This window comes from Vipera ursinii (genome assembly GCF_947247035.1).
Source record: "Vipera ursinii genome assembly, chromosome: 3".
NCBI lineage: Eukaryota > Metazoa > Chordata > Lepidosauria > Squamata > Viperidae > Vipera > Vipera ursinii.
The window spans coordinates 5233493-5258449 of record NC_139516.1 but is presented as its reverse complement, the minus strand read 5'-3'; the positions used below and the strand labels follow the sequence as shown (position 1 = coordinate 5258449).

At 47.1% G+C, this 24957-nt stretch overlaps 1 protein-coding gene across 1 annotated transcript in view; it reads right to left on the bottom strand.

Annotated features, from left to right (window-relative positions):
• PRPF6 (pre-mRNA processing factor 6) overlaps positions 1–24957 on the bottom strand; it is a 48285-nt gene that overhangs the window by 5604 nt on the left and 17724 nt on the right. Inside the window, exons 10-19 of the mRNA XM_083360835.1 lie at positions 23024–23142; positions 20932–21150; positions 15801–15923; positions 13143–13264; positions 10925–11063; positions 9398–9517; positions 8129–8305; positions 6888–7021; positions 4875–4966; positions 3563–3677 (exon numbers count right to left, since the gene is read on the bottom strand). Coding sequence (XP_083216961.1) covers positions 3563–3677; positions 4875–4966; positions 6888–7021; positions 8129–8305; positions 9398–9517; positions 10925–11063; positions 13143–13264; positions 15801–15923; positions 20932–21150; positions 23024–23142 — 1360 coding nt within the window. The remainder of the gene's footprint in view (positions 1–3562; positions 3678–4874; positions 4967–6887; positions 7022–8128; positions 8306–9397; positions 9518–10924; positions 11064–13142; positions 13265–15800; positions 15924–20931; positions 21151–23023; positions 23143–24957) is intronic.

Sequence of the window (24957 nt, the reverse complement as noted above, 5' to 3'; positions counted from 1 at the left end):
GGACTAGGACTCCTCAGTCTGCTGGTGACTGGCTCCAAATTACCTAGTTTGGGTAACAAAAGGTCTGCGACATGCAGTAGGATGCAGTGAGCCAGGCACGGATCTGTACACTGGGGAAAACCAAGCAACCACTTCACAAACACACATGGCACAACATCGGAGAACAAACCCATCTGGACAAGAGTCAGCAGTCCCATCTGCATTTAAAGCAGGGCTTTTCAACCAGTGGTACGGGTACCACCTGTGGTACACTGGCACCTGGCAGGTGGTACGCGACCATCCTAGAAAAGTGGGTAGCAGGGGGAGAGGAATGAGCTGAACCGGTGGCAGCACCGCACAAGCCTGAGCAAGAGACGGCTGGAGATGCAAGGCTGTCAGGGCCGAGCGGAAGCGCCAGGAACAGCACCAGGGTCCAGCTGGAACTCGGCGCTGATCCGGGTGCTTCTGAGCCCAGAAGAAGTGCCGATCACCTGGAATGTTGCAGCCTCTCCAGGGTCTTGTGATTTACATTCAGATGCTTGGCAACTGGTTCATATTTATGACGGTCACAGTGTCCCAGGGTCATGTGAAGTGACCAAAACCTGCTGCAACCACCCAGCAGATTGATGGGGGGGAATAAAAACCAAACACCCCCACCCCACCCCCGCTGCCAATCCTCAACAGAAATGCTCACAACAATGAAAACCTCGGACAGGAGGAAGAGCGCCGCCGGGCGGGCAGGCAGGTGTCTTGCTCGGCTGTGGCTTGGGGGGGGGCACTTTTTTCAATGCCCTTGTAACTTCGAACAGTCACTAAGCGAACTGTTGTAAGTCGAGGACTACCTGTACTTCATCACTTTTTTCCTTTTTTTTTTTTTGGTCCTCAAGTTTTTGACACCTTGCTAGGCGACTGGTGGTTCTCGGATGTCGCCATATCCTAAAAGTGGTCCAGTGGGTGAAAAAGTTGAAAAGCCCTGATTGAAAGGACAAAAGGCCGCTCTTTCGAAGACAGCAAGGCCCACCTTTTGGACGGAGGGGACCGCTGGTTTGAAAAGAGGGGTGAAAGAGGCCATTATGTCAAAACTGACCAGCCCTCTTTTAACAAGAAGGGGAGGGAGACAAAATCCATCTATTTCCAGTCTACAACATAGCCCTTCCAACAGGTTCCACGAAGGCTCTACACCCATTTGCGCCACTCAGCTGACCCTGAGGACGCAGATAAGCCTCCAAGCGGCCTCAACGACTCTCAGAAAGACTACTAACGACCAGAGGACTGCAAGGCATATAAATCCTCCCGTCCTCCGCCATTCAGCCAGAGCTGAAGAAGCTTCTGGGACGAGAAGCGAAACCTCTTCAAGGAAAAACAAGGAAGTCCTGTTGCCTCCTGGGGGAAAAAAACAAACACCCTTTGGGACAACCGTGAGCAGGGGGACTGAGGATCTCCTTAGAAATGTCTGCAAGAAAACAAGCCAGCTCAGAGACCACCCGGGACCCCTCAGGTCAAGCCGAAGCTACGGATATTCTCCTTTATTAATGCCTTTCCCCTGGAATTTTCCTCTACTCCATCTGGGCCGGGAGAGGATTCAGCGAGCACATCCAGTGCTCCTCTGCTCATTAAAGTAATGGAAAAGGACGGCGAGGGCTGCTCTGATGACGGGGATGGTCACAAAGAGGGGGTCCCTGGCAGTACCCCGAGGGATCCACTAAATCTTCCCGAATGTTTCACAGTCAAAGGATAAAGGACTGAAGGGATCCACTCCGGCTTAATTGCAAAGAAGTTCTGCTTTCCAGCCAACAGAAATTATAACCAGGTTGTCTCTGAACACAGGACGGTGGCTTTTGTTTATTTATTTATTTTTCTTGGCAAACAACATAGGTAGAATAACAGGGTTGAAAGGGACCTTGGAGGTCCTCTAGTCCAACGCCCTAAAGGGGAGACAAACCTTCCCTCCCAATGAAGGTTTCCTGAGCGGCCTTTTTAATAAAAGGGGTTAGACGCAAGAGAGGGCCCGGATTGCCTCTCCCAATATAATCCATTCCACCTTTTCCTTCCTTCCTTCCAATAATAATAAAGTTGGAAGGGGCCCTGGAGGTCATCTAGCCCAACCCCCTGCTCAGGCAAGAAACCCTATACCATTTCAGACAGATGGCTGTCCAGTCTCTTCTTAAAAACTTCCAGGGTTGGAGCATTCACAGCTTCTGGAGGCAGGTTGTTCCACTGGTTAATTGTTCTGACTGTCCGGATGTTTCTCCTTAGTTCTAGGTTGCTTCTCTCCTTGACTAGTTTCCATCCGTTGCTTCTTGTCCTGCCTTCGGGCGCTTTGGAGAATAGCTTGACTCCCTCTTCTTTGGGGCAGCCCCTGAAATATTGGATATTCCTTCCTTCCTTCCTTCCTTCCTTCCTTCCTTCCTTCCTTCCTTCCTTCCTTCCTTCCCATTCCATTCCTTCCCTAAAGCATTTTCCTTTCAAAGGGCCGTCTGGTCTGCATTTTTATTTCATTTCAGTTTCATCAACAGAAAAGGAAGAAACAATATAATGAACGGTTGCTGGAATTGGGGATGTCTAGTTTAACGAAGAGAAGGACGAGGGGGGACATGATAGCTGTCTTCCAGTATCTCAGGGGCTGCCCCAAAGAAGAGGGAGCCAAGCTATTCTCCAAAGCACCTGAAAGCAGGACAAGAAGCAACGGGTGGAAACTAACCAAGGAGAGAAGCAACCTGGAACTAAGGAGAAACTTCCTGACAGTGGGAACAATTAACCAGCGGAACAACCTGCCTCCGGAAGCTGTGAATGCTCCAACACTGGAGGTTTTTAAGAAGAGGCTGGACAGCCATTTGTCTGAAATGGTATAGGGTTTCCTGCCTTAGCAGGGGGTTGGACTAGATGACCTCCAAGGTCCCTTCCTCCTCCTTCTTCTTCTTCTTCTTCTTCTTCTTCTTATTATTATTATTATTATTATTATTATTATTATTATTATTATTATATAATAATAATAATAATAATAATAATAATAATAATAATAATAATAATAATAATGATGGGTAGAGTAGACCAAGGGCTCCGCATGTTTGTTTTCTCTTTTGTCTTCAAAACAGTCAACAGACTTTCTAGCTCTCTCTCTCCCGCCCCGCAAACTCCATTCCTTTTGACCCACATTAGGGAGGAGAACACGAAGTGGTGCTGAGGAATAGCAAAAACTACAAGAGGTGTGACATTACCCTTTGCTTACTTTCGCCTTATTACGACGTTTCTCACCCTTGACAAGGTGAAGATGTGTGGACTTCAATTCCCAGAATTCCCCAGCCAGCAATGTGGGGAGTCCACACAACATCTTCAAAAGTTGCCAAGGTTGAGAAACGCTAAAGCGGTCCGGCCGTCTGCACTGCGCGGGGATAGCTGGGGAATTCTGGGAGTTGAAGTCCACACATTTTTAAACTGCCACGGTGGAGTAATACTGGCCTAGGCTTTCAGTCTCTCGGCAAATATTCCTTTTGAGGATTCTGAAATGTGTATCCAGTTAACAACTGCTTGAGGGGTGTGTGTGTATTCAACCTCCTTAAAATAAAGAGGCATTATCACTTACTTGGCCACTGCCAGGAGGACGTGGGGATCATGTTCACACTTCTTCAGAGCATCCACGCTCTTGGTCTTCCGTTGAGGTCTGGCCTCTAAAAAGATGGCTTCCGACCACAGAATTCCTAAAAGGCAGAAGAAAAAAATGATTATACAGGACTATCTCAAATTCAGGCAGATTGTCCTTGACTTATGACCAGTTGCTTAGCAACTAAAGTTATGAAAGACTTCTCCAAAGCTACTTAAGAGGGGCTCCTACAAAGACAAGGGGGGGGGGTGTCAAACTATTTTCCAAAGCAAAGTTGCCAAAGATGAGAAGCAACGGATGGAAACTCACCAAGGAGAGAAGCAACCTGGAACTAAGGAGAAATTTCCTGACAGGGAGAACAATTAATCAGTGGAATGGCTTGCCACCAGAAGTCACCACCACTTTCAAACAGGCCGTGGCCCGGTAGTGGTCTGGGAGTTAGAATAGAATAACAGTTAGAAGGGACCTTGGAGGTCTTCTAGTCCAACCCCCGGCTCAGGCAGGAAATCCTACACCATTTCAGACAAATGGCTGTCCAGTCTCTTCTTAAAAACCTCCAAGTGATGGAGCACCCACAACTTCTGGAGGCAAGTCGTTCCACTGATTAATCGTTCTCACTGTCAGGAAATTTCTCCTTAGTTCTAGGTTGCTTCTCTCCTGGATTAGTTTCCATCCGTTGCTTCTTGTCTTGCCTTCAGGCGCTTTGGAGAATAGCTTGACTCCCTCTTCTTTGGGGCAGCCCCTGAGAGATTGGAAGGCTGCTATCATGTCCCCCCTCGCCCTTCTCTTCGTTAAACTAGACCAGAGGTAGGCAACCTTGGCTCTTTTATGACGCACAGACTTCAACTCCCAGAATTCCTGAGCCAGCACAGCTCAGCTAGGAAACCTCTCCCTTTCTCCTCAGCATGCCTGGCTCAGGAATTCTGGGAGTTGAAGTCCATGAGTCATAAAAGAGCCAAGGTTGCCTACCCCTGAACTAGACATACCCAATTCCAGCAACCGTTCCCTATATGTTTTAGCCTCCAGTCCCCCAATCATCTTTGTTGCTCTTCTCTGCCCTCTTTCTAGAGTCTCGACATCTTTTTTTACATCGTGGTGACCAAAAGTGGACGCAGGATTCCAAGTGTGGCCTTACCAAGGCCTTGTAAAGTGGTATTAATACTTCACGTGATCTTGATTCTATGCCTCTGTTGATGCAGCCTAGCACTGTGTTGGCTTTTTTTGGCAGCTGCAGCACACGGCTGCAGTTAGAGACCCCTCTCCTAGACCCAGTCCAGAATGATGCCCCTCGTACCTGAATTGGGACACTCCTGCAGTGCTTTTGCCATCAAAGTGTTTGCGATGTTCTTCAGCCCGGCTCGGTACTCCAACCGTACCGATTCCAGCCTACAGAAACAGAGAGAGAACCAGGTTTTGGCTAGGAAAGCTCTCATTCTTACTTGTATTAAAAACATTTCATTTCATTTTATTCAGAAAACTGAAACAAGAAAGAAAGAAAGAAAGAAAGAAAGAAAGAAAGAAAGAAAGAAAGAAAGAAAGAAAGAAAGAAAGAAAGAAAGAAAGAAATATAATGAGGGAGAAGAATGGAAGAAAGAAAGAAAGAAAGAAAGAAAGAAAGAAAGAAAGAAAGAAAGAAAGAAAGAAAGAAAGAAATTTTACAAAAAGAAACAAAAATAGAGAATTTTTTTTAAGGAAATGTGCATTAAAAAGGAAAGACCAAAGCACATATACGTGTATTATCTCCCCTGGCTGAGTAACGTATTGCAGCAATGTTAGTTTTTCCCCCTTGCGAAGAAGCAGGCCCATAATTTATAAACTTCTGTATCTATTTACAACCAACTTGGCCTATCCTCTATCTACTATATGTTAAAAACAAAGTAGTTAAGAGGTAATCAACAGGGCAGCCCAGTGGCTCAGCGGCTGGGTTTGGCCAGTCTAAAGAAAAGAAGAAACAGGGGAGACACGATAGCAGTGCTCCAGTATCTGAGGGGCTGCCACAAAGAAGGGGGGGTCACGTTATTCTCCAAAGCACCAGAGGGCAGGACGAGAAACAATGGTTGGAAACTGATCAAAGAGAGAAGCAACCTGGAATTAAGGAGAAACTTGCTGACAGTGAGGACAATTAACCAGTGGAACAGCTTGCCACCGGAAATCGTGGGCGCTCCATCGCTGGAGGTTTTTAAGAAGAGACCGGACATTCACCTGTCTGAGATGGAATACGTTCTCCTGCTTGAGCAGGGGGCTGGACTAGAAGACCTCCCAGGTCCCTTCCAGATCCTATTCTGTTCTGTTCTGTTAAGATACTGGGTTTCTGGGCCGGAAGTTTGAGACTCGAGCACCACGCAATAGGTTGAGTTTCTGCTCCTTGCTCCAGCTCCTGACCGCCTAGCCGTTCGAAAGCATGCAAATGCAAGTAAGATAAATAGGTACCTCTTCGGCGGGAAGGTTACAGCACCCCGTGGCGTCATGCTGGCCACATGACGGCGGAAATGCCTTTGGACAGCACTGGCTCAACGGCCCCGAGACGGAGGTGAGCAGCGCCCCCTACAGTCAGCAATGACTAGTGGGGTAAAATCTGCAGGGACTCCCGAACAGGTTAATCCTCTCTACATGGGGCTTCCCTTGAAGACCACTCGGAGGCTCCAGCTGGTACAGAATGCAGCCGCGAGAGTTGTCTTGGGAGTCTCCCGGTACTCCCATGTTACACCTTTGCTCCGCGAGCTGCATTGGCTGCCAGTTGTCTTCCGGGTGAGGTTCAAGGTTTTAGTAATGGTTTTTAAAGCCCTACATGGCATGGGTCCGGAGTACCTCGGGGACCACCTGCTGCCGGCGTCAACTTCCCTCCGTCCAGTGCGCTCCCACAGAGAGGGCCTCCTCAGGGTGCCACTGGTCAGAGAATGTCGGCTGGTGGCCCCCAGGGGGAGGGCCTTCTCTGTGGGCGCCCCGGCTTTATGGAATCAGCTGCCGGTTGAGCTCCGGATGGCACCTGACCTTCGCTCCTTCCGACGCGACTTGAAGACTTACCTGTTTGAACAGGCCGGCCTGGCCTGATGGGGGATGTGTTGGGGTTTTTATTGGGGATTTTTTTACATTTTTCTACTGTTTTTAGTTTGGGCTCGTGTTTAATTCTCTTTTTAATTTTTGTAATTTGTATTTTTATATATGCCCTGTTCACCGCCCTGAGTCCTTCGGGAGAAGGGCGGTATACAAATATAATAAACTTAAACTTAATCAACAGCGAAGTTGAACTTCAAAGCCTTCCGTTATTGTATTTAGCGGCTTCTGATCTAGAGGCTTTCCTCCTTACCACAAATCTTGGTTCTTGGGATTCTTCAGGCGTGATTTCTCCAAGATGGCTCTGGCCCGAGTGAGCTGGCCAACCTTCTCCTCCAGTCTGGACAGCAGCAACCAAAGGGGGATTGAACCCGGGCATTTTTTCAGCTGGACCGAGAGAAAACGTCGTACGGGTTAAAGTCCTCGACTTATCACCATTCGCTCAGGGGCCGTTACAGGGGGGGGGGGGCGAATAAAGGGACTTACGACCATTTTTCACACAGCCGTTGCAGCATCCCCATGGTCATGTGATCAAAATTCAGACACTTGGCAACTGGCATGTACTTATGACAGTTGCAACGTCCTGGGGTCACGTGATCCCCTTTTGCGACCTTCTGACAAGCAAAGTCAGTGGGGGAAGCCAGATTCACTTAACAACCGTGTTACTAACTTCATAACTGCAGTGATTCCTCGACATACCCGTTGTTTCCCCGAAAATAAGACAGGGTCTTATTTTTTTTGCCTCCAAAAGAGGCACCTGGTCTTATTTTCGGTGTGTGTGTGTGTGTGTTTTAACTCACCTTCTGCAGCGACAGCCCTGCCCAGCTGGCCTACTTCTACTGACCGAAGGAGCAGCTTCATTTCTGCAGCTGAGAATGGAGCTCCGGCCTGCATTTCACAGTCAGGCCTTTCCGGAAGGCCTCTGCAGCCGAGTACCGAGCTATGGATTCAATCCGTAGCTCGGTTCTCGGCTGCAGTGGCCTTTCCAGAAATGCAGGCCTGACTCAGAAATGCAGGCCTGGCTGCAGAAGACGACGACGCAGAAGAAGAAGCGGGCCGGCGAGGAGAGGCCTGGCTGCAAGGAAAAAGTGGGTGTGGGGTGCGAGGGTCAGCTCCACACACCCCACACCAGCTGATTTGTAAGCGTGTGCCTCACCGCAAAACTAGGGCTTGTTTTGGGGGTGGGGCTTATATTAGGCCCACCCATACCCCAAAAAATCAAGCTAGGGCTTATTTTCTGGGTAGGCCTTACTTTCAGGGTAGAAGCGGTCCGTTATTTTCATTTTCTGCCGAAAAAACCAAAACGAAAGCCACCCATTGTGGGCACTGGTTCACTGAATGACCCCGGTGTTCTTTCAACGACCACCGTGTTCGCTTTAGGAACCGCTATATTCGCTTCAGGAACCGCTACATTCGCTTCAGGACATCCCGTGCAGAGGGATAGGTGCGTTCGGAGATAGTCCGCGACCCTCTGGGAGAGCGAGAGAGGCTTACCCCTTGATTATAGGCGTCTCGGGCGTTCTCCATCAGCTCCTCCTGCTCCTCTATCTGCCCTTTCATCATCCAGAGCTTGGGGAAGTCTTCGTAATGCTTCAGGGCTTCCTCGCAGAGCTCCTGGGCCGCGGCAATGTTCCCAAGCACCCACTCCAGTTTGACAGACTTCATGAAGACCTGGGAAGAAGCAAGGACCCTTCGCCTTTGACCCTAATCCAGAGGAATCCCCACTTTCCAAGATTTCTTCGACACGTGCGGACACACACGCACACACACACGCACACACACACACACGCAGACACACAGGCTTCCCTAGAGGTTTTGAGGACGCCCACAATTGCCAGATGCACGGAAGTGCTGCACAGCGTCTATTCAACTCCCCTGAGTGTAATAGCATAGCGGCTCGTTTCAAGTTGTTCCTAAGCTCTGGGCCCCACTCCACCCCGGCCCCGGGGGCTTAGAAAGAAAAAAAATGGGAATATCGTAAACGATAAGATGCGGATTTCACCTATTTGGCAATGTTCTGTATTTATTTATTTTTGACATATTTATGTGGTGTATATCGGAGGCAGTGACCCTTTGAGAGCTGAATGCAATTAAATTTCATTTTAATGTATGCCGATTAGTGTACATTCAAAGTGACAATAAAGTTATTATTCTATTCTATTCTACATAATATTCTATTCTATTCCATCCCATCCTATCCCATATTTTCTTTTCTATTCTATTCTATTCCATCCCATCCTATCCCATATTTTCTTCTCTATTTTATTCTACTCTACTCTACTCTCTCTATTCTATTCTATTACATCCTATTCTATCCTATCGCATATTTTCTTTTCTTTTGTATTCTATTCTATTCTACTCTATTCTGCTCTACTCTATTCCTATTCTATTCTATGAAAAATAAAACGAGAAAAATTGGTCTACCAACTTGTTAAATAATAAATTAATTGTAACAATTATAGCCTGCAAGTTAATTTGATATAGTAGTTAAGGCATCAGACTAGAAACTGTGAGTCTTGCCTTAGGTATGAAGGCTGGCTGGGAGATTTTGGGCCAATCCCCAGGAGACTTTGAGTTCTAGTCCTGCCTTAGACCTGACAGCATGGCCACTGATAGGAATTCTGGGAGTTGAAGTCCATACTGCTAGAAATGGCCAAGGCTGGGATACACTGAACCAAGCAGAAAACCCAGCTTTATGCGTTAACGGAAAGCGACTGGAAGTTCTTTCAACAGACTTACATTCTCCAAACAGAGTGGACTTACCCTCGCCGTGGGGGCGCTGCTACGGGCCTTGGCCAACAAGCGCCTCGCTCGTTCGTATTCGTTGTTTTCGGATTCCAACTTCACGGCAGCCAGCCAAATCTCTTCGCTGTTGGGGTTGGCCTGAAAACATCAATCAGAGAGAGAGAGAGGGGGGGGGGGGAGAGGGGGAGAGGGGGAGAGAGAGAGAGAGAGAGAGAGAGAGAAAGGGAGGGAGAGAGAGAGAGGGAGAGAGAGGGAGGGAGGGAGGGAGGGAGGGAGGGAGGGAGGGAGGGAGGAAAGGAGCATCAGAAACAGTCTCGTTCCATCGAGTGTAAGCACCAGGGCAAATGTATCGGGCTGAATCCTCCACTTCTTCTATTCCAGGGGTCTTCAAACGTGGCCCTTTGATGACTTGTGGACTTCAACTCCCAGAATTCCTCAGGCAGATACACGTGCCTGGCTGAGGAATTCTGGGAGTTGAAGTCCACAAGTCATCCAAGGGCCACGTTTGAAGACCCCTGTTCTATTCTGTTATGAGTGGCACTTTGTGCTAGCTAAGTATCACGAGAGACAGTTCGGTCTGCTGGTATAAATAACCAACTTCTTTTATTTATTGTTGTTATCGATATTTCATCTTCAATTCGATTCACGGTCTGGGGCTGGCGAAAACGTAACAGTTCAGGTCCTAATCAAGGACCTAAGAGCTTTTAAAGTGAGGTCTGCGTATACAGGCAGTTGGAGTTGAGTGGTGTTTTGCAAAGTCAGAATATTCAGGTCTAATAAGATCAGGATTTCCATATATCTAGGCAGCCCTTATTATTACTGTTGTCACTGTTGTTATCTTATGGGGCCACATTACCAGCTGACCAGAACTGTATGCAGCCCACAGACATGCCTGATCAACATCATATTTTTATCTTCATTTTTTAATGAAGATAAACCTGGAGACCTTTTGAGCAGAGGGCCTGTGATGCTTCTAAACAAAATCTAAAATACTGTAAGCCAGTGTTTCTCACACATGGCAACTTGAAGTTGGGTGGACTTCGACTCCCAGAATTCCCCACTCCCTATAGCTTCTTTTCTGAAATGGGCTCAATGCTTGAAGACAGGCTTTCTCAACATGGCATGTGGTGAAGATGTAGTGGACTTCCAATTCCCAGAATGCTGGCTAGAGCAGGGGGTCGGCAACCTTGGCTCATTTATGACTCGTGGATTTCAACTCCCAGAATTCCTGAGCCAGCCACGCTGAGGGGGAAGGGAGAGGTTTCCAAGCTGAGCCACGCTGGCTCAGGAATTCTGGGAGTTGAAGTCCGCAAGTCATGAAGGGGCCATAGTTCTCCCATACTGGCTCAGGAATTCTGGGAGTTGAAGTCCACAAGTAAAAAAAAAAAAAAAAAAAAAAGCCAAGGTTGCCTACCCCTGAGCTAGGGAATTCTAGGAGTTCACACATCTTCAAGTTGTTCAAGGCTTAGAAATACTGCTTTTTTGCCCTCTGTTCCAAAGTGGTCACTGCCAAGGGGAAGGAGCCGATGAACGCCGTGCACTCACCTGGAAAGCCAAGGCCAGGATACTCCGGGCTGCAGGGACATCACCAGCCAGCCATTTGGATTTTGCCCCCATGAGCCACAAGACTTCAGCCTTGGGGCAGTGAGCCACTGCCCTTTGCAAAAGAGCCTCCAAGGATTCCCTAAAAGCAGACAGCAGCCCAAAGTAATTAGCCTGCCATCGTCTGGGCATCTCACTTGTGATTTGAAATATAAAGATGCAACACAGGTACTCCTTGACTTACAACAGTTCGCTTACGTCTTTCCCCCAAAATAAGACCGGGTCTTATATTAATTTTTGCTCCAAAAGACACATTAGGGTGGTTCTGTCCCAGCCTGGTTATGCTCAGGAGGAGAAAACCCTCTTCCAAGAAACAGGCAGGAACCGCAAGGAAAAACCAAAACCCCTTTTATTAATCACAGACCTGAGTCAACGTCCAAGGCAAACAAACACAGTCCACAGAAACTCGATTCCTCAACACGAACGGCGGCCTTACATAACCAGCACCTCCCATACCTTCTCTTTTATAAGTCAGCCCAGGCGTGGCTTCCTAATGCCTTCTCCTTTGACTTTGGAGCCGCCCCATTGCCTTCCTCTGTCCTACTCGCTTCTCTTGCTTGCGCTTTTGTACATCCTGGATTTGTCCCAGCTGTGCTTCATTGCTGTCCAACTCAAGACTCCCAGCACAGCCGTGTCTCAGCCTGGGAGAGAGTAGAGGGGCCAGGCTCCTTGTCTGACTGTAAGTCTCGGAGCTCCTCAGAGCCTTCCTCTGACTCTGACGTCACTCCAGGCCCCTCCTCCTCCTCATCTGAATCCTCAGACTCAGCTGCCGGATCCACTGGCTGGCAAGGAATCACAACAAGGGCTTATTTTCCGGTTAAGTCTTATTTTGGGGGAAACACAGTACTAAATGCGTCCTTCTGACAATCTTAACGGGGGGCTTATTTTTGGGGTGGGGCTTGTATTACGAGCATCCTGAAAAATCATGCTAGGGCTTATTTTCCAGTTGGGTCTTATTTTGGGGGAAACACAGCAGTCACTGTTCCAAGTTACAACAGCACCGGAAAAACTGGCTTATGATTGTTGCAGCCTCTCCGTTATCATGTGATGAAAATTCCGGCGCTTGGCGACTGACTCATATTTATGAAGGTTGCAGTGATTCCCTTTTGTGACCCTCTGACAAGCAACGTCCATGGGGAAGCCAGATGCACTTAACCACCACGTCACTATCTTAAGAATTGCACTTAACAACCGTGGCAACGGTCTTGCTTAGCAACAGAAATTTGGGGCTCAGTTGTGGTCGTACGTCGAGGACTACTGATATGCAATTTTGAAAAAGTGCACCAACAGGCATTCGTTAGAGGCCTCGCTGCGTTAAGAATCTAGTGATGAAAGGGAAGGGAAGGGAAAGGGAAAGGGAAAGGGAAAGGGAAAGGGAAAGGGAAAGGAAAGGAAAGGAAAGGAAAGGAAAGGAAAGGAAAGGAAAGGAAAGGAAAGGAAAGGAAAGGAAAGGAAAGAAAAATAGGAGGAAAGGAAAGGAAAGGAAAGGAAAGGAAAGGAAAGGAAAGGAAAGGAAAGGAAAGGAAAGGAAAGGAAAGGAAAGGAAAGGAAAGGAAAGGAAAGGAAAGGAAAGGAAAGGAAAGGAAAGGAAAGGAAAGGAAGAAAAAAGAAGAGAAAAAAGAAAGAAAGAAAAAGAGAAAGAGAAAGAGAAAGAGAAAGGAAAGGAAGAAAAAAGAAAGAGAAAAAGAAAAAGAAAAGGAAAGAGAAAGGAACATGGAACGGAACGGAACAGAACAACAGAGTTGGAAGGGACCTTGGAGGTCTTCTAATCCAACCCGCTACTCAGGCAGGAAACCCTATACGATTTCAGACAAATAGTTGTCTATTCTCTTCTTGAAAACCTCCATTGTTGGAGCACCCACAATTTCTGAAGGCATTGTTCTAACTGACAGAAAATTTCTCCTTAGTCCTAGGTGGCTTCTCTCCTTGATTAGTTTTCATCCGTTGCTTCTTCTCCTGCCTTCAGGCGCTTTGGAGAAGAGCTGGACTCCCTCTTCTCTGGGGCAGCCCCTGAGATATTGGAACACGGCTATCACGTCACCCCAGTCCTTCTTTTCAGGACGAGGGGTGAGTGAAGTGAAACCACCACTGCAATAATCACCCCAACCAGCTTCCAGGAGAATTTTTGTGACGCAGCACACGGGGAGGGGTGAGAAAGTACCTTGTTCCGTGATTCTTTTCAAAATAGGCTGCTCGTAGCCAGACGCTCTTCTTGCTGGGGAAGACTTGCAGGGCGTAAGCGTAAATTGCCCTGGCACACTCCAAGGCGTTGTGAGCCACACACTATGGGTGGGGGGGGAAAAGGAACACGGGTCAAACAAGCCGTTTTTAGTGACCTATCATAATCTGATGTCCATATTCAATCAAGAACATTTTTGGGCAGGCTACTACAAGTATTCCTCGAATTACAACCGGTCACTTACCGATGGTTCAAAGTCCCAGTGAACCCCCACTCCCCCAAGAGGACGTAAAATGGGAGAAAACCCACTTAACAACTCACTTGGTGAGTAAGGGATGTTTTGGGTTCAACTGTGGACATAGGTGTACATGCCCACTAAAGATATCCAATTTAAATCACAATTCAGAGGGTGTGTGTGGGGGGGTGGTTATTGCTTACATCAGAAAATGACTAGAAACGTTTTAGAGGTAGCCCTGTCCTAAAAAGAAAGGCAGAGGGGTCAACTCTCTACATGGGGCTGCCCTTGAGGACCACTCGGAGGCTTCAGCTGGTGCAGAATGCGGCCGCGTGAGTTGTGATGGGGATTTCCCGATACTCCCATGTAACACCTCTACTCCGCGAGCTGCACTGGCTTCCGGTTGCCCTCCGGGTGAGATTCAAGGTGCTGGTGATGACCTATAAAGCCCTAAATGGCTTGGGTCCGGGATATTTGAGGGAACACCTGCTGCCGGCATCAAGTTCCCTTCGTCCAGTGTGCTCACACAGGGAGGGTCTTCTCAGGGTGCCGGCGGTAAGAGATTGCCGGTGGACGACACCCAGGGATAGGGCCTTCTCAGTGGGGGCGCCTGCCCTTTGGAACCAGCTGCCCGTGGAGCTCAGGACTGCCCCTGACCTTCGTTCATTCCGCCGGGACCTGAAGACCTGGCTCTTCGAGCTCTCTGGCCCAGGCTGAGGATTAATCTTAATTTTAACTGGGGTTTTATTTATGCAGGGACAAATATAATTTTTTTTAAAATTTGTTTTTAACTTTTGTATCTTGGTTTTTTAATCACCCTATAAACCGCCCTGAGTCCTTCGGGAAAGGGCAGTATATAAATGTAATAATAATAATAATAATAATAATAATAATAATAATAATAATAATAATAATAATAATAATAATAATAATAATAATTGATAAAGCGATCAGATAAAATAGCACTTGAGACTTATATAGCGCTGCACAGTGCTTTACAAGCCCTCTCTAAGAGGTTTACAGAGTCAGCATATTGCCCCCGAACAATCCGGGTCCTCATTTTACCAACCTCGGAAGGATGGAAGGCTGAGAGAAACCTTGAAGCCGGTCAGGATCGAACTGCTGGCTGTGAGCAGAATTTGCCTAAATATTGCATTCTAACCATTGCGCAACCAGGGCTCCTGGGAGGAACAGGTAATGTGAGATAGGCGACAGCAGTGGTCTTCAAAAACTGGGCCCTTTTATGACTCGTGGACTTCAACTCCCAGAATTCCTCAGCCAAGCATGCTAGCTGAGGAATTCTGGGAGTTGAAGTCCACGAATCATAAAAGGGCCTAATTTGAAGACCCCAGTGTTACAGGAATGATTGTTTTGATTTTCAGGTGCTTAAGTGATTTCTAATCCAGCCAGACAATTTGGCTATTGGCTACGTTAACCTAGAAATAAGGAGAAACAGGGGTCTTCAAAGTTGGTCCTTTTAGGACTTGTGGACTTCAACTCCCAGAATTCCTCAGCCAGGGACGCCTCCCTCAACCTGTTGATCCCCTCCTAACACGGAGAATCATAGAATGTAGAACTATAGGTCTGAAAGGGATCTTGGAGGTCTTCTAGTCCAACCCCTGCTCAAGGCAGGAGACCCTACCATCACAGTCCAATGGCTGTCCAGTCTCTTCTTGAAAACCTCTGGTGGTGGAGCACTTACAACTTCTGGAGGCAAGTCGTTCCACTGATTCATTGTTCTCACTCTCAGAAAATTCTTCTTTCTTCTAGGGTGGATTTCTCTTTAAAGATCTTTCCCCCCCCCATTACTTCTTGTCCTCAGCCCCCCTTTCTCCGTGACATAATATATAAGGGGCTGCCATAAAGAAGGGGGGGATCAGCCTATCCTCCAAAGCACCCGAAGGCAGGACAAGAAGCAACGGATGGAAACTAATCAAAGAGAGAAACAACCTAGAACGAAGGAGAAATTTCCTGACAGCGAGAATAATTAACCCATGGAACGACTTGCCTCCAGAAGTTGTAGGTGCTCCAACACTGTTGGTTTTTAAGAGACTGGACAGCCAATTGTCTGAAATGGTGTAAGGTTTCCTGCTTGAGTTGGGACTAGAAGACCTCCAAGGTCCCTTCCAACTCTGCTATTCTCTTATCATATCCCCCCCCAAAATCCTTCTCTTGCATAGGCTAGCCCAGGGGTCTTCAAGCTGGGCCCTTTTATGACTTGTGGACTTCAACTCCCAGAATTTCTCAGCCAGCTATGCTATGCTATGCTGGCTGAGGAATTCTGGGAGTTGAAGTCCACAAGTCATAAAAGGGCCTAGTTTGAAGACCCCTGGGCTACAGTGTTCCACCTCTAACTCTGCCACCTGGGCCTGACCTCAGCTTCACACCTGAGGTTTGGCACTTACACTATCAGCATCTTCCATCCAGGTGTGCTTGCGGTCTTCCTCTTCAATCCCAATTCCAATCACCGCTCTCATGATAGCTTGGCATGTGGCCACGCTTCCAGCTTTATCGCATTCTTCAGCATCCTGGGGGGAAAAAAATATATTCTGACCTCCCTCAGCCAGGGCAAAAAAGGGGCAATTCCACCCCAACACAGACATCCTTGAGAGCTTCCGTTGGTCAATAGCCTGGCAATGCCCATAACTGAACTGGCTGTTCTTTGCCACCGCGTTTTCACCCAAGCAGAGGGGAGAAGTCACAATACGTTAGAACAGAGGGGGTCTCCACCCTTGGCGACTTTCACATTTGTGGACTTCAACTCCCAGAATTCCCCAGCCGGCATGGGATTCTGGGAGCTGAAGTCCACTAGTCTTAAAAGTTGCCAAGCCTAGAGACTCCTCTCTTAGAAGAATGCATGTTCAGGCTAAACATTTTTCATTTCCAATGGAGGAAAAAAAAGGTAGTAATAATAATACTTTTCTCTTGAAAAATTCACTTTAGAGCAACGAGCAATGACAGATACATGCGCTTCATTAGTTCAGAGGGTTGTTGTTGTTAGCTGCGAAGTCGTGTCCGACTCATCGCGACCCTATGGACAACGTTCCTCCAGGCCTTCCTGTCTTCCACCATCTTCTGGAGTCCATTTAAGCTCACGCCTACTGCTTCAGTGACTCCATCCAGCCACCTCATTCTCTGTCGTCCCCTTCTTCTATTGCCCTCGATCTTTCCCAGCATTAGGCTCTTCTCCAGTGAGTCCTTCTTTCTCATTAGGTGGCCAAAGTATTTGAGTTTTAGCTTCAAGATCTGGCCTTCTAAAGAGCAGTCAGGATTGATCTCCTCTAGGACTGACCGGTTTGATCGCCTTGCAGTCCAAGGGACTCGCAGGAGTCTTCTCCAGCACCAGAGTTCAAAGGCCTCAATTCTTTGGCGCTCAGCCTTTCTTATGGTCCAACTTTCACTGCCATACATTGCAACTGGGAAGACCATAGCCTTGACTATACGCACTTTTGTCGACAGGGTGATGTCTCTGCTTTTTAGTGTGCTGTCTAGATTTGCCATGGCTTTCCTTCCCAGGAGCAAGCGTCTTTTAATTTCTTGGCTACAGTCCCCATCTGCAGTGATCTTGGAGCCCAGGAAAACAAAATCTGTCACTACCTCCATTTCTTCCCCATCTATTTGCCAGGAATTGAGAGGGCCAGATGCCATGATCTTGGTTTTCTTAATGTTAAGTTTCAACCCAACTTTTGCACTCTCCTTTTTCAACCGCAACAAGAGGCTCTTTAGTTCTTCTTCACTTTCTGCCATTAGAGTGGTATCATCTGCGTATCTTAGGTTGTTGATATTTCTTCCAGCAATCTTAATTCCAACTATTGATTCATCTAGCCCTGCCTTTCTCATGATGTGCTCTGCATATAAGTTAAATAGGCAGGGCGACAGTATACAGCCTTGCCGGACTCCTTTCCCAATTTTGAACCAATCAGTGGTTCCGTGTCCAGTTCTCACTGTTGCTTCTTGACCCGCATATAGGTTTCTCAAGAGACAAATAAGATGGTCTGGTACTCCCATCTCTTTAAGAACTTGCCACAGTTTGTTATGATCCACACAATCAAAGGCTTTAGCATAGTCAATGAAGCAGAAGTAGATGTTTTTCTGGAACTCCCTAGCTTTCTCCATGATCCAGCGTATGTTGGCAATTTGATCTCTAGTTCCTCTGCCTCTTCGAAATCCTGCCTGTACTTCTGGTAGTTCTCGATCCACATACTGTTGAAGTCTAGCTTGTAGGATTTTAAGCATGACTTTACTAGCATGAGAAATGAGTGCAATGGTGCGATAGTTTGAACATTCTTTGGCACTGCCTTTCTTTGGAATTGGAATGTAAACTGATCTTTTCCAATCCTGTGGCCACTGCTGAGTTTTCCAAATTTGCTGGCAAATTGAGTGTAGCACTTTTACTGCACTGTCTTTTAAGATTTTGAATAGCTCAGCTGGAATACTGTCACCTCCACTAGCTTTGTTGTTGCTCAGCTTTTCTAAGGCCCACTTCACTTCACATTCTAGGATGTCTGGCTCGAGGTCAGTGACCACCTCATTGTGATTATCAGGGACGTTAAGCTCATTCTTGTATAGTTCTTCTGTGTAATTTTGCCACCTCTTCTTAATCTCTTCTGCCTCTGTTAGGTCCCTGCCATTTTGGTCCTTTATCATGCCCATTTTTGCATGGAATGTTCCCTTCATCTCTCCAATTTTCTTGAAAAGATCTCTGGTCCTCCCTATTCTATTGTTTTCTTCTATTTCTTTGCACTGTTCATTTAAGAAGGCATTCTTATCTCTTCTAGCTATTCTCTGGAATTCTGCATTCAATTGGGCATATCTATGTTTTTCTCCCTTGCCTTTCGCTTTCCTCCTTTCCTCAGCTATTTGCAAAGCTTCCTCAGACAGCCATTTTGCTTTCTTGCATTTCTTTTTCTTTGGGATGGTTTTGGTTGCTACCTGTTGTACAATGTCGCGAACCTCTGTCCATAGTTCTTCAGGCACTCTGTCTATCAGATCTAATTCCTTAAATCTATTTGTCACCTCTACTGTATATTCAATAGGGATATGATTTAATTCATACCTGAGTGGCCTAGTGCTTTTCCCTACTTTCTTCAGTTTAAGCCTAAACTTTGCAAGGAGAAGCTCATGGTCTGAGCCACAGTCAGCTCCTGGTCTTGTTTTTACCGACTGTATAGAGCTTCTCCATCTTTGGCTGCAGAGCATATAGTCAATCTGATTTCTGTGTTGACCGTCTGGTGATGTCCATGTGTAGAGCCGTCTCTTGGGTTGTTGGAAAAGAGTGTTTGCTATGACCATCGTATTCTCTTGACAAAATTCTATCAGCCTGTGCCCTGCTTCATTTTGTACTCCAAGGCCAAACTTGCCTGTTATTCCAGTTATCTTTTGGCTTCCTACTTTAGCATTCCAATCCCCCATGATGATAAGGACATCATTTTTTGGTGTTAGTTCTATAAGGTGCTGTAGGGCTTCATAGAACTGGTCAATTTCATCCTCTTCAGCACTGGTGGTTGGGGCATAGACTTGGACTACTGTGATATTGAATGGTTTCCCTTGGATTCGAACTGAGATCATTCTGTCATTTTGAGGATTGTATCCCAGTATTGATTTTCCTACTCTTTTATTGACTATGAAGGCTACTCCATTTCTTCTGAGGGATTCTTGCCCGCAGTAGTATACCTGATGGTCATCTGAATTAAATTCACCCATTCCTGTCCATTTTAGTTCGCTAATACCTAAGATGTCAATGTTCAGTCTTGACATCTCTTGTTTGACCACGTCCAGCTTTCCTTGATTCATGGATCTTACATTCCAGGTTCCTATGGAGAAAAAATCTTTACAGCATCGGACTTTCCTTTCACCACCAGACACATCCACAGCTGAGCGTCCTTTCGGCTTTGGCCCAGTCGCTTCATTCTTTCTGGCGCTACTAGTACTAGCCCTCTGCTCTTCCCCAGTAGCATATTGGACGCCTTCCGACCTGAGGGGCTCATCTTCCAGCATCATATCGTTTTGCCTTTTGGTACTGTCCATAGGGTTTTCATGGCAAAGATGCTGGAGTGGGTTGCCATTTCCTTCTCCAGTGGATCACGTTTTGTCAGAACTCTCAGCTATGACCTGTCCGTCTTGGGTGGCCCTGCACGGCATAGCTCATAGCTTCATTGAATTACGCAAGCCCCTTCGCCACGACAAGGTAGTGATTAAATATTTAACTATAACTGAAAAGCAGAAAAAAAATATTCTCTTTTATTGCGTGTATTGCAACCATCCTTCTTAAACATCCCCACCGTCTCTCCCATCTATTTCTGGTAGATTCCAGAAGACCAGATGTTTCAATCCATAACATATGAAATATTCATATATTTGAGGTGTCCCTGGTGCTCTCTGCTTGTTTCCTTGCAGACTTTTGATTACCCAAACTAGGTAAAATCATAGTTTGGGTAATGAAACTTCTGCAAGAAAACAACCAAGCTCAGAGAGGATCTCTTATTTCAATCTTGAGCTACAAATATTCTCATATATTTCCCGTGTCCCAAGCTTCCACAGAAATTGTTACGAAATGAACTGGGACCCATGAGGCATTTTCCAATAGGTTTTCCACATCTCGTTCATTCTATTCCAGATGTATATGTATACATCCAAAGTAAACTATGTTTTTTCTCTGGGTAATATATGTGTGTGCATGTGGGCATAAGCATAATTATGATTTTTGTCATATTTACGCAGTGTATATTGGAGGTGGTTTACCCTTTGAGAGCAATATGCAACGAAATCTCATTTTAATGTATGCTGATTACTGTACATTTAAACTGGCAATGAAGTTATTATTCTATTCTATTCTGTTCTATATTCTCTTCTCTTCCTTCCGCTCCCTTATTCTATGCTATTCTATTCTATTCTATTCTACAATGTATTCTATTCTACAATCTATTCTACAATCTGTCTATTCTATTCTATTCTATTCTATTCTATTCTATTCTATTCTATTCTATTCTATTCTATCTGTTTATCTATTCTATTCTATTCTATTTATCGATTCTAGTCTATTCTGTATTTTGATTTGATTCGATTCTACAATGTTTATCCCATTCCATTCCTATTCCTATTCTATTTTTATCCTATAGTAGCACCCGCCCTGAACAAATAAAATATCCCACCTGACGTACAAAAGGCAGCTGGATCACTTTGAGCCAATCATCAGGAGACACTGAGTTCTAGTCTCACTTTAGGCATGAAAATCGGCTGGGTGACTTTGGGCCAGTCCCTCTCTCTCTCAGCCCAACCCACCTCACAGGGTTGTTGTGGGGGGGGGGGAAAAATAGGAGGCGGAAGGAGGATGAGTTACGTTCGCTGCCTTGAATTGTGTGTAAACACAATGAAGGTGAGGTCAAAAGAAATAAATAATGAAAAAGAATGGTCTAAAGCAGTTTTTCCCCCGACTTGGCGCCTTGAGTAATTTGGGAGACCTCATTTCAAAAGGCCTGGAAGATGCCAGATTTAGGAAAAGTCACGGCTTTCAAAGAGGAATGCTCAGTTAAGTACCTGGATCCACTGTTCTCGGTTGATTTCCACTCCGTTGGCCCTCAGAGAGGTGATGGCTCGATCAATGATCTTCTCCACCATTTGCGTGTTCCCGTTGGCCTCCTCCAGCTTGGCAGCTGTAATCCAGATGTGCCGGTCCGTTGGGATGTTCTCGCGGGCTTTGTTCAAGACCTTGCGGGCGTTTTCATAGGTTTCGAGTCTTGCCAGGGCCAGCCACAGCTGGAAGAGAGGAACCACGTTGGCGGGAAGGCTGCCCAGCGGCCTCTTCAGAGACTTTGGCTGACTGACTTACAACCACTCACTTAGTGACCTTCCCAAGTTACAACGGCACAGAAAAAAAATGACTCATGACCGTTCTTCACACTTGTGACTGTTGCAACAAAACTGGCCTCAAGTGATCAAAATGCCCTTTGTGTCCTATCAGTGTACGCTTAAGGATTTCAGGCAGCACAAGTAGAATATTATGGGATAAGGTGGGATGGGATAGAATAGAATAGAATAGAATAGAATAGAATAGAATAGAATAGAATAGAATAGAATAGAATAGAACAGAATAGGAAATATGGAAGAGAAGAGAAGAGAAGAGAAGAGAAGAGAAGAGAAGAGAAGAGAAGAGAAGAGAAGTTGGAAGGGACCTTGGAGGTCATCTAGTCCAACCCCCAGCTCGAGCAGGAAACCCTATACCATTTCAGACAAATGGCTGTCCAGTCTCTTCTTAAAAACTTCCAGTGTTGAAGCATTCACAGCTTCTGAAGGCAACTCGTTCCACTAATTAACTGTTCTAACTGTCAGGAGGTTTCTCCTCAGTTCTAGGTTGCTTCTCTCTTTGGTTACTTTCCATCCGTTGCTTCTAATCCTGCCTTCAGGCGCTTTGGAGAATAGCTTGACTCCCTCTTCTTTGTGGCAATTAATGTTGCTAATTTCTGGGCAAGATCTGTTTAACTTGTACACATTTTAATCTTATATTTTCAACTTTATGTTGTATAGTATATCTTGTTTTAATTCTGATGCTTCTGACACGGATAGACAAAATGCGATCAAACTTCGGACACTGGGCAACTGTCTCGCATTTACGACAGTTGCAGCGTCATGTGATCATTTTCTGTAACCTTCTGACAGGCAATGTCAATGGGGAAGCTTCTTGCCAAGCATCCAGAGAGTATAATCAATGCTGCAACATTCATAAGTGTGAAGAACCGTCGTAAGTCACTTTTTTACAGCGTCATTGTAACTTTTAACAGTCGCTAAACAGGCTAACAGATTAACAGTGTCGGAAGGGATCTTGGAGGTTTTCTAATCCAACCCTCTACTCGAGCAGGAGACCCTATACCAGGGGTCCCCAACCTGTGGGCCGTAGGCCGACAGTGGGCCACAGGACAGGCTGGCCAGTATGTGCATATGTGCGTGCGCACACCTTGTGCTAGCGCTGCGGCTGTGCGATGTGAAAACAGGACGCCATGCCACGTGGTGCAAAAATGGGCGGTTGCCACGCCTCGGGGCACAAAAATGGGATGCCACCGCACCTCGGGGTGCGAAAACGTGCCAATGCTGCACCTCAGGGCATGAAAATGGGACGCCGACGTGCTGCGGGGTACAAAAACAGGCTGACACCGTGCCTCGGGGCGGAGAAACAGGGCCCTGTGCAACAAAGAACAGGGCAGGGCTAGCAAGTATCACGTTAAGCACTAGCCCCGCCCCATTTGCATCACGTGTATGCTTGCGGCCCCGTGCGCGTGCACGCACGTGCACATAAAACGCTTCCCCCCTTCCTTTTCTTCCGGTCTGCCAACCAAGAAAGGTTGGTGTCCTCTGCCCTCTACCATCCCAGACGAACGGCTGCCCAGTCTTCTTCTTTGAAGACCTCCAGCGATGGAGCACCCACCGCTTCTGGAGGCAACTCGTTCCACTGGTTAACTGTTCTAACTGTCAGGAAATGTCTCCTTAGTTCCAGGTTCGATTTCTCTTTAATGATATTCTACCCGTTTCTTCTTGTCCTGCCTTCTGGTGCTTTGAAGAAGAGGTTCACACACACACCCACACACCCACACACACACAAACACAACCCGTGGACAAAACCAATCTGCCAACTTACTTCCACGCTGGTGGGGCAGCATTCCACCGCCCGACTCAGCATTATCCTGGCATCCTCCGGTTCTTCTAATTCAACAGCTGCCTTCCATAAGCGGACTGAATTTGGAACATGCTCCAGTGCTAAGAAAGAGAAACGAGGAAAAAAAACAACAACCCAGAAATGCTTTTCTTTATCCAGGACCGAACAACATCCAAGCTGCCAGGTGTAACCCAATTTGCAAATTTAATAGAAAGAGAAACCTTTGAAGCGTGCACGGAAGAACAGACGTGTCAAACTCAAGGCCCGCGGGCCAGATCTGGCCTGTGATGTGTTTAGATCTGGCCCTCAGGCAGACGAGGAGGAGGCGATTGAGTATGCATGTCAGGTCCCCAAATCCTTATTGTTTTCCCTGCATATGTGCTCTTCTTTGGGGCCTGCCATTCTGCTGGGTGTGTGTGTGTGTGGGGGGAGGAATTTGATTTCGCTTGGGATAACTTTTGCTTCCTACTTTTCCTCTCCCGCCTCTGTCCCCTAGACTGGGAGTAGGCAACCCTGTCTCTTTTATGACTCGCGGACTTCAACTCCCAGAATTCCTGAGCCGGCATGGGGGAACTATGGCCCCTTCGTGACTGGTGGACTTCAACTCCCAGAATTCCTGAGCCAGCATGGGGGAACTATGCCCCCTTCATGACTCATGGACTTCAACTCCCAGAATTCCTGAGCCAGCATGGGAGAAGTATGGCCCCTTCATGACTCGCGGACTTCAACTCCCAGAATTCCTGAGCCAGCATGGGGGAACTGTGGCCCCTTCGTGACTGGTGGACTTCAACTCCCAGAATTCCTGAGCCAGCATGGGGGAACTATGGCCCCTTCATGAATTTTGGACTTCAACTCCCAGAATTCCTGAGCCAGCATGGGGGAACTATGGCCCCTTCATGACTTGTGGACTTCAACTCCCAGAATTCCTGAGCCAGCATGGGGGAACTATGCCCCCTTCATGACTCATGGACTTCAACTCCCAGAATTCCTGAGCCAGCATGGGAGAAGTATGGCCCCTTCATGACTCGCGGACTTCAACTCCCAGAATTCCTGAGCCAGCATGGGGGAACTGTGGCCCCTTCGTGACTGGTGGACTTCAACTCCCAGAATTCCTGAGCCAGCACGGGTGAACTTTGGCCCCTTCATGACTCGTGGACTTCAACTCCCAGAATTCCTGAACCAGCATGGGGGAAACTATGGCCCCTTCACGACTGGTGGACTTCAACTCCCAGAATTCCTGAGCCAGCATGGCTCAGCTTGGAAACCTCTCTCTTTCCCCTCAGCATGGCTAGCTCAGGAATTCTGGGAGTTGAAGTCCGCGAGTCATAAAAGAGCCACGGTTGCCTACTCCGGCTGTAGAGAAAGGAATGTCTCTCCCTTTATCAGGGAGACGGCTACGGAGAAATGAAACCGGAGAAGACCTTGAGAGGCACGCCAACTGTGCCAGTGACCCAAACATCTTGCCACCTGTGGACCGGCTGGATTTCCAAGGGATACTACGACTTTGGTGGGAGGAGGAAGATTGCTAGTTTAATTATACCCCGTTGCAGCGGGATTTCCCCCAGATCTGGCTTCGGCCTCCTCGCTGTCGCTAACCCCTCGTAAAAAAGTTCCTTTTGAGACAATGCCTGTTTCAAGGGTTCTGCTTTCTTGGGCGGTTAGCTGAGGTGGGTCCTTACAATGTAGCGGAGGAGTAAGCTGAAGGGGCAACTTACAATGTAGCGGGGGAGTAAGCTGAAAGGGGAGCAGCACCCGAGAGGCCCGGGGGAAGAGTCAGCTGGAGCTGAGATGCTGCTGGGCTCTGCTGAGGGCCCGGGAATGGTGAGCGTGACCTCAGCTGATCGGGGCTTCCGGAAGCGGCCGGCAGCCGCAAGAAGTCTTCGGCGGGAGATCAGCTGCAGCTGCCGTGTTACTGG